This window comes from Penaeus vannamei, chromosome 37 (genome assembly GCF_042767895.1).
Source record: "Penaeus vannamei isolate JL-2024 chromosome 37, ASM4276789v1, whole genome shotgun sequence".
In the NCBI taxonomy this organism is placed as follows: Eukaryota; Metazoa; Arthropoda; class Malacostraca; order Decapoda; family Penaeidae; genus Penaeus; species Penaeus vannamei.
The window spans coordinates 13,864,921-13,874,920 of NC_091585.1; the positions used below are offsets into that span (position 1 = coordinate 13,864,921).

Sequence of the window (10,000 nt, forward strand, 5' to 3'; positions counted from 1 at the left end):
AACATGTAATTAGTATGGTAACCCTTTTCGTAAATAATATAGGTTAGACTAATTTCTTTTTTTTTTTATCGGACATAGACAGTACGCTAAACCCTTTAATTTCACCTCAAAAATGGAATAGTTATGTGTAGAAAAATATATAATTGGAAATGGTTAGTAATTTCACAGTGAAATCTTAATATTGCTAATGATGATGATTTTTATAATTTTGATAATGATAACCCCTTTATAAGACACAGCACACAGACCCCTTTTATAAGACACATACAGCTTACAAACCCCTTTTATAAGACACATACAGCTTACAAACCCCTTTTATAAGACACATACAGCTTACAAACCCCTTTTATAAGACACACACAGTTCACAACCCCCTCTTAAAGACACAGCCACCACACAAACCCCTTTTTAACGACACAGACAACACACAAACCCCTTTTTAACGACACATACAGCACACAGACCGCTTTTATAAGACACACACAGCTCACAACCCCCTTTTAAACGACACACAGCTCACAAACCCCTTTTTAATGACACAGGCACCACACAAACCCCTTTAATAAGACACAGCCACCGCACAAACCCCTTTTATAAGACACACACAGTTCACAAACCCCTTTTTAACGACACAGACAACACACAAACCCCTTTTAAACAACACACACCACACAAACCTCTTTTTAACGACACCACAAACCCCTTTTATCAGACACAACACAGCTCACAAACCCCTTTTAAACGACACAGCCACCACACAAACCCCTTTTCTAAGTCAAAAGCAGCACACTAACCCCTCTTTTCCCCTCTGTACTCAAGCAGGTTCGATACACAGGATACAGAGACAGACCTATGGAGGAACGACGGCAGAGGTTCCAAGCTGGAGTGAGAGAAGGACATACAGAAGTGGTGAGTTTTTGCTTTTTGTGTTTGTTTTTGTTTTTGTGTTGTTTTTTGTGTTTTTTTGTTTTTGTTTTTTTGTTTTTTTTTGTTTTTTTTGTTTTTTTTTGTTTTTGATTTGTTTTTGTTTTTTGTTTGTTTTTGTGTTTGGGTTTTTTCGTGTGTTTTCTGTTTTTGTTTTTGTGTGGGGGGTTAGGGGTTGGGGGAGGTTGGTGGGGGTTGGGGTGTGGGGGGTTATGGAGTATGTATGTGTATGCCTTATCTTTGTTTATTTGTCTGTTGGTTTATCTAGTGTTGTTATTATTACATTTTCATTATTTTATTTCTTACTTAGTCTTTTATTTGTGTGTGTGTTTGTGTGTGTATGTGTATATGTGTGTGTGCGTGTGTGTATGTGTATGTATGTGTGTGTGTTTGTTTTTTGTGTGTGTTTGTTTTTTTGTGTGTGCGTGTATGTATGTGTGTATGTTTTTTGTATGTGCGTGTATGTATGTGTGTGTGTATGTTTTTTTTTTGTGTGTGCGTGTGTCCGAGAATGGTAAGTGTCAGTGCATTGTTACTCAAGCGGAAGTTGCGCTGTTATAGCGTTACAAAATGGCGGAAGTAGTAATAGGTGGTAACAGAAACACCTGCTGTGTGTGTGTGCGTGTGTGTGTGTATCCCGCTTTCCTTCCTTCTTTTTTTTTCTTCCTTCTTCCTTTGCTCTCCCTTCTTCATTCCTTTCTCTTTTCTTCCTTCCTCCTTCTTCTCCTCTCCCTTCTTCCTTCCTCCTCTTTATCCTTTCCCTTCTTCCCTCTTCCTCTATCTCCTCTCCCTTCTTCCCTCCTCCTCTCCCTTCTTCCTTCTTCCTTTTTTCTTCCTTTCCTCTCTCTTCTTCCCCCTTCTTCTCCTCTCCCTTCTCCCTTCCTTCATTTTTTCTTCCTTGCTTCTTCCTTTCGTCTCCCTTCTTCCTTCCTTTCTCTCTTCTTCCTCTTTCCTCCCTCCTCGTTCTCCTCCGCTCCCCCCTCCTCTTCAATCTCCTTTCTTCTCTCTATTATCCTTCCCCCTTTCTCCTCGTTCTCTCATCTTCCATCATTTCCCTTATATTTCTTCCTCTTTCTTCACCCTTCTTCCACCATTCTCTTCTGTCTCTTCTTCCTCCTCTTTTCCTCTCCTCGTTCTCCCTTCTTTCTCTTCTTCTTTTCCTCGTTCTCCCTTCTTCCACCATTTCTTTTCTATCTCTTCTTCCTCTTCTTCTTTTCCTCGTTCTCCTCTCCTCCTCATTCTCCCTTCTTCCGCCATTTCTCTTCTATCTCTTCTTCCTCCTCTTTTCCTCCCTTCTCCTCTATCCCTCTCCCTCCTCATAACACCCCCCTCTCCACAATAAAATATCGAGCCCGCAAAAAAAAAGGAAAAACAGAGAGAGAGAGAGAGAGAGAGAGAGAGAGAGAGAGAGAGAGAGAGAGAGAGAGAGAGAGAGAGAGAGAGAGAGAGAGAGAGAAAGAAAGAGAGAAAGAGGGAAAGAGCGAGAGAGAGCGAGAGACACAGACAGAGAAAGAGAGAGAGAGAGCGAGAGAGAGAGAGAGCGCGCAAAAGAGAGAGAGAGCGAGAGACAGAGCGCGAGCAAGAGTTAGAAAGAGAGAGAGAGAGCGAGAGAGCGAGAGCGAGAGAGAGAGAGAGAGAGAGCGAGAGAGCGAGAGAGAGAGAGAGCGAGAGAGAGAGAGAGCGAGAGAGCGAGAGAGAGAGAGAGAGAGAGAGAGAGAGAGAGAGAGAGAGAGAGAGAGACACGGCAGGTATAAAACGATTTCCTGTTTGCATAATACAACCGCCAATTTCGCTATTATCCTCTAAACGAACAAGTGCACGAAAGACCTTGGCTATTCGTTCACTGCGCAAAGGAATATCATTTTTTCCCCCAACGACGGCGAACCGCTTCCTTGATTGCACGTTTTGGAAAAGCGATAGCGGGAAGTTTGGGATACGAGAACGCGGGGTTTTGAATCCATTTGAGCGCTTCTTGGTAAAAGAGGAAGAAAAAAGGCATGCGAGAACCCTGACTTTTGAATACATTTGAGCGCTTCTTGGTAAAAAAGGAAGGAAGGAAAAAGGCATGCGAGAACGCTGACTTCTGAATACATTTGAGCGCTTCTTGGTAAAAAAAGGAAGGAAGGAAAAAAAGGCGGCATGCGAGAACGCTGAATTTTGAATCCATTTTAGAGCTTCTTGGTTTAAAAAAAGGCATGCGAGAACGCAGAATTTTGAATCCATTTTAGCGCTTCTTGGTCAAGAAAAAAGGCATGCGAGAACGCTGACTTTTGAATCCAGTTTAGAGCTTCTTGGTTTATAAAAGGCATGCGAGAACGCTGAATTTTGAATCCATTTCAGCGTTTCTTGGTAAAAAGACGGAATACGAGAACGCGGAATTCTGAATCCATTTGAGCGTTCTTGGTAAATGTGAAGGGAAATCCCAGCTGTGTAAAGGAAATAGGTGTGTGTGTGTACGTGTGTCGTTTGGGGCGTGTCAGTGTGTATGTGTGTGTGTGTATGTGTGTGTGTGTGTGTGTGAGTGTGTGTGTGTGTGCGTGTGTTTTCGCGTCTTTTTTGTCTGCCTGTATCAGTGTTTCTATTCGTGTGTATCTTCTTTGGTTTCATCTTTACTCGTGTGTATGCCCGTGTCTGCTTCTATGTACGTTTTTTTCTGGAAATATCTATCCACCTGTATCTATTCCTATGTATACTTATGTCTGTTTCTATGTGCATATGTCTATCTATGTGTGTACGTGCTTCTGCATTCATGTGTGTACGTGTGTGTGTGTGTGTGTGTGTGTACGTATCTTGAGTCTCTTCATCGTTACATCTGTGTGTACATGTATGTGCATGTCTTGAGTCTTATATATATATATTTATGTATACGTATTTCTGCATTCATGTGTACCTGTGTGTGTACGTGTCTTATGCCTCATCGTTTATATATCGATGTGTACGCGTTTCTGCATTCATGTGTACGTGTATGTGCACGTGGTTTTGCCGTGTACTTGTGTTTGTACGTGTCTTGTATCTTATATATATTTCAGCAGTCATGTGCACGTGTGCACGTATTTCATCAGTCATGTGTACATGTGTACGTATTTCAGCAGTCATGTGCACGTGTGTACGTATTTCAGCAGTCATGTGTACGTGTGCACGTGTTTCATCAGTCATGTGCACGTGTGTACGTATTTCAGCAGTCATGTGTACGTGTGCACGTGTTTTATCAGTCATGTGCACGTGTGTACGTATTTCAGCAGTCATGTGCACGTGTGTACGTATTTCAGCAGCCATGTGTACGTGTGTGTACGTGTCCTTGCGAGGCAGGAAAAGGACTTGCTTCCGCTCACTAAGCGTTGTGGCGACTTTGCTTAAGATTTTTTTTGCATTTAATAATTCATTATCGTTATTACTGTAACATTAAAGTGATTGTTATATTGATATATGATCACTATTGTAGTACTTCGCCTGTCGGAAATTATTGTTAATTTTATATGTTATCATTATTATTATTATCAATTATCATTATTATTTTGTTATCATCATTATTATTATTGCTTTAATTATTATTATTATTATCATTGTTATTATTGATGTCATTATCATTATTATTATTATTATCTTTATCATCAAAACCATGATCATTATTATCATCAATCATTCTCTTGGCTATAGATATTATTTTTACTTCGAATATTATCATTATAGCAACTTGCAACTTAAGGAAGAAAAGGTAGAAGAAGAATGAATAAAGGAATAAGAAAATAAATGAAGAACAAGAAAAAGAAATTAAAGAAGAAGAAAAAGAGAAGGAAGATGTATAAGACTGAATGAATGAATGAAGAAGACGAATAACAAAATGAAGGAATGAAGAAGAAGAAGAAGAAGAAGAAGAAAAGATGTTGACCGAACATTATAAAGATGATTTTGATAATTTTTTAATCATTATTATTATCATCATTATTGATATCATTACTTATTATGTTATATATTAGTCTTTTCACTGAATCACTATTAATATATTCCGTCTTAAACTATGCAGTAACACCAGCAAAATACATTAACATTCCATCCGAACAAACAAATGAAAAACACAGTGATATACAAACCCAAAACAAAGCCAAAAATTAAAAAAAAAAAGAAAATTAACAACTCGAGCGACTATCGTTCACCGTCCCCCTCCCCCCTTCCCCCCTCCCCCCCTTCTCCCCAGGGCCAATCGTGCACTAAAGAAGGCCTTTGCAAGCCTCGTGGCGTGGTGGCCCGACTCGGCTGCGTGTGGTAGGAGTGGCCGCGTGTGGTGGCAGCGGTGTACAGGTTTCTGGGATTAGTGGGGTGCACGGCCATCTTTTTGCGGCAGCCGTGGTATACCGAAGATGGGTCGGGTTTCTGGATTAGCTGGTGGCTTGGCTTGGCTCACTCCGGCGTGGCTTGTTGGCTCTCTCTCCCTGGCTCTCCGGTTGCTGTCGCCTTGTCGCTGGCAGCTTTGTACGTCCTGGGAGCTTTTCGTGGAAGGGGAGTTGGGGTGTGCCTCGCTCGCGGCCGCTGGGGGAAGAGGGGGCTGGCTGCGTCTTGTCTGCAGGGGTTGGGGAGTCTCTTGGTTCGTAGAGGAAGGGTTCAAGGGTGTGTCTACCTGAGGGAGTTGGAGAGAGAGGGGTTAAATATCGAGGTGTCTGTCTTATGGAGGTGAAGAAATAGGGGGTTATATCTCAAAGGTGTCTGTCTTATGGAGGTGAAGAAATAGGGGGTTATATCTCAAAGGTGTCTGTCTTATGGAGGTGGAGATATAGGGGGTTATATCTCGAGGTGTTTGTCTTAAGGGATTGGAGAAATAGTGGTTATACCTCAGAGGGTTGGAAAATCTCTCCCAGTTTGTAGAGAAAGGGTTTAAGTGAGACTTCCGTGGGGGTTTAGAGAAACAGGGAGGTTTTTGAGTGTTTTTTGAGGTGTTGGAAAGTCTGTGCGAGTACGTAGAGAAAGGGGTTGGGTGTTTCTATGTTTTAAGGAGTGGGAAAGTATACCTGTCTCAGTTCTTAGTGAATGGAGTGTCTGTCTCGTAGAGTGGGAGTCTGTATTGGTCTGTCTGTCTGTCTTAAGAGGTTGGGGAGTCTGTTATAGTTCTCTCAGAAAAGGATGGTAAATTTCTACGTTGTCTGGGTTTGATGTCCGTTCTGTCTCGGTTCATTGAGATGTGAACCCATTTGCAGGCTTGAACTCTCCGTTTCAGTTCATAGGGTATTGAATCCTCGATTGGAATTCTATCTCTCTTACTCTCTTCCTCTTTTCTCTCTCTCTATCTTCCTCTTTTTTTCTCTCTCTCGCTTCCTCTTTTCTCCCACTCTCTCTCTCTTCCTCTTTTCTCTTTCTCTCTCTTCCTCTTTTCTCCCACTCTCTCTCGCTTCCTCTTTTCTCCCACTCTCTCTCTCTTCCTCTTTTCTCTCTCTCTCTCTTCCTCTTTTCTCCCACTCTCTCTCTCTTCCTCTTTTCTCCCACTCTCTCTTCCTCCTCTCTCTCTCTCTTCCTCTTTTCTCTCTCACTTGTCCTCTTCTCTTTCTCTCTCGCTCTTATATTTCACCTCTGTTGAACTCTTTCTCGGAAACATGAACTCAAGAAAACAGATCTCACCACTCGTTTTTTTTCTCAATATTTCTTTTACTCCAAAATTACAAAACTCTTCTTTAGCAAATTGCGCCAATAATTCTCACCGTAATACCATAAGAAATAGCGCTAGTATCCCAGACGTTAAAAATTAAGGATAATGGATAATGTTAATGATAAAATGCAAGGTAGTATCTTATCCTAAAGTTGAATCCAAACGCCAGGGGAATGTGTAGCGGGATTGGAGTGCTAAGTATAATGTGCAGAGCGCTTAAGAGGACGTTGTAGAATCTGGTAACCGCTCAACTTCCGGTGTAAAGGCTTTTCTTGCCTCTGTCTGTCCGTTCGTTCGTCTTTCTGTATGTCTGTCTGTTTCTCTCTCTCCCTCTCTCTTTTTTTTTCTCTCGTTCCCCTCTCTCCATGTCTGCTTGTTTCTCTCTCTCCCTCGGCCTCTCTTTCTCTCTCTCTCCCTCTCTTCCTCTTCTTCTCCTTCTCTCTCTCTCTCCCTTCCTCTTCCTCTCATTCTCTCTCTCTTACTCTTCCTCTTCCTCTCCTTCTCTCTCTCTCTCCCTTCCTCTTCCTCTCCTTCTCTCTCTCTCTCCCTTCTTCTTCCTCTCCTTCTCTCTCTCTCTCGTTCCTTTCTCTTTCCTGTCTCTCTCTTCTTGTACGTCTGTCTGTCTGTCTGTCTCTATCTCTCTCCATGCCTATCTATCTGTCTTTGTGTCTACTTGTCCGTCCCTCTCTCTCTCTCTCTCTCTTTCTTCCCATATCTGTTTGTCTCTATCTCTATCTCCATACCTGTTTGTCTGTCTCTCTATCTCCTTGTTCGTTCTTCTGCCTCTCACTCTCTTTACTTTGTGCTTCCTTGCTTTACCATAATGTGTTGCTTCCGTTTTCTTTCAACTTTGGCTTTTTCTCTCTCCTTTTCTTTTTTTTTTCTTCTTCTCTTTCTGCCGTTTCTCCTTCCTTCGTTTTTTTCTACTACTTCTCTTTTCTCTTTCATTGTCGAACATTTATTTCCAATTTCCTTCGGCGCTATTTTTTTTTACTTATTTCTCCTCCTCCACTTCCTCCTTCTCCTCCACTTCCCTCCTCCTTCTTCCTCCTTCCTCCATTTCCTTTTCGCAACCCGGATGTAGGAAAGATCGACTACATAACCCCTGTGTATCCGCATTGAGGGGGGGGGGAGGGGTACCAATTTACCACCTGTCTCGCGATACAAATGTTTTATACACTTTATATCTGTTCATTTTTCTTCCTTTTCCTTTTGTTTTTCATTGGCGTATTTATTTATTTTTGTCTTTTTTGTTTTTATTTTCTTCGTTTGTGTTTGATGTGATGTTTTTAATAAAGTAATTTTGATGGTTTTACTGTCACGACACACACACACACACACACACACACACACACACACACACACACACACACACACACACACACACACACACACACACGCACACACACACACACACATACACACACACATATTTTAGTTCTGAGGTTTTGATAAGTTTATTTGTTAATTCTGTTTGTCTAGTTTTTGTTTTTTTAATTCTCTAAATTATTTGTATTCATCGAATGTTAGGACGATAACGTGCACAGAGAGGGAATAAAACGCTAAATATTTAATGAAAGATTAACAAAAAACGCCTCTAAAACTCCCATTCACACTTATTCAATAGCGAGACCCAATTCCAATCTAAAGGACTGCAAAAACAACAACAAAACTCCACTTTTTTTTCAAATAACTTAAATTCTCAAAAAGTTTAACAGAATCAAAGCCGTGAAGGTTAGTCCGAGCGCTGCCAATCGGGATGGTCGACTTATCCCTCGAGGCTACACAGGAACTCGACCATTATGGCTTTTGAAGACGCCCTCGGGGGCTGTAACACTTTCTTGCCTTCCAGAACGTGCTAACTGCCTCTTCGCTTGTTACGCTAATTCGGTCATTATTTCCGGGCTTCTTAAGGGGCAATTTCGGGTGACTTGAGGGCGTTAAAGATTTCTTTTTTAAATCAAGGAAAGAAATCCAATTTTTCTTCGTATTTTCTCCTGTTGTTTCTTTTTTTTTGTTGCGTGGATAATTTGGGTGGTTGCTCAGCACGTGATGTCTATTCCGCTGTGGACGTGTGTGTGTGTGTGTGTGTGTGTGTGTGTGTGTGTGTGTGTGTGTGTGTGTGTGTGTGTGTGTGTGTGTGTGTGTGTGTGTGTGTGTGTGTGTGTGTGTGTTTGTGTGTGTTTGTTTGTGTGTGTGTGTGTGTGTGTGTGTGTGTGTGTGTGTGTGTGTGTGTGTGTGTGTGTGTGTGCGTTCGTGTTTGTGTGTGTGTGCGTTCGTGTTTGTGTGTGTGTGCGTTCGTGTTTGTGTGTGGTGTATGTGTGTGTCTCTCTGTGTGTCCGACTAAGTATTTTCCACACATTGTTCCCCGAGCACGTACACACAATCCCCCCCCCGCCTCCCCGACCACAAGGACTTACCTGAAGATAAACACTGCAGCGTCAGGTGGGCGGCCGCTACTCTCACGTCCGCACTTCCTATGGTCCTTCCTTTCCCCCTCACCCCCCCCTTCCTTCCCCTTCCCCTCCCTCTCCCCCCTTCCCCTTCCCTTCCTATGGCCCCTTCCCTCTTCCCCTTCCTCTTCCCTTTCTCCTCCCTCTCTCCGTCTTTATCTGTTCTTATTACTGTTTTGAAAATTAGTACATATTTTTGTTCTAATACGATTTAGCACTGATTATCCGTTAATCAAATTTCTTGAAAGAACATACGAACTTCCTAACGATCTCACAAGGAAAACAACAACATTAACAAATAACAACAACAACAACAACACCCTAATCCCACAAACAGACACACACAGACACGCAGGAAGCGAATTTCCATTAACATTTACAACAACAACAGCAACGACAGCACCGTAGTAGGCCTTGACCACAAACCGGGGCTGTCTACCGGTAATTATCCCGCATCTGGAACGGAAATATGGAAATGTAAGTCGGGAAGTTATCGTACCGAAGCAAGACGGAATTACACGCATACACACCGGTTCTTGGGAGCTTCGTTCACATCCTCGAAGCGGTTTTTTTTTCTTTTACTGTTTTTTTGTTTTGAAGCTTACTGTTTAGTTTGGTTTATTTGTTTTTATTGGGGGGAGGGAGTATTTTTTCCTTATTTATGTGTCTTTAGGTTGTCTTTTTTGTTTGTTTGGTAATCTGTGTCTTACGGTGGTGCTTGGGAGCTTCGTTCACATCCTCGAAGCGTTTTTTTTTTCTTTTAATGTTTTATTTTATTTTGAAGCGTTCTCTGTTTAGGTTATTTATTTGGTTATTTTTTTTACAGGAAGACGGGATATTTTTCCCTCTTTATTTCTCTTTAGTTTAGTTTAGTGTCTTTATTGTTTGTTTGTTAATCTGTGTCTTACGGTGGTTCTTAGGAGCTTCGTTCACATCCTCTCAGCGGGTGTTTTTTTTTTTCTTTTAATGGTTTTGTTTTGAATCTTTC

General features: G+C 41.7%; 1 protein-coding gene across 1 annotated transcript in view; it reads left to right on the top strand.

Annotated features, from left to right (window-relative positions):
* LOC113812968 (protein big brother) overlaps positions 1 to 10,000 on the top strand; it is a 28,159-nt gene that overhangs the window by 5,226 nt on the left and 12,933 nt on the right. The window contains exon 2 of the mRNA XM_070115207.1: positions 823 to 909. Coding sequence (XP_069971308.1) covers positions 823 to 909 — 87 coding nt within the window. The remainder of the gene's footprint in view (positions 1 to 822; positions 910 to 10,000) is intronic.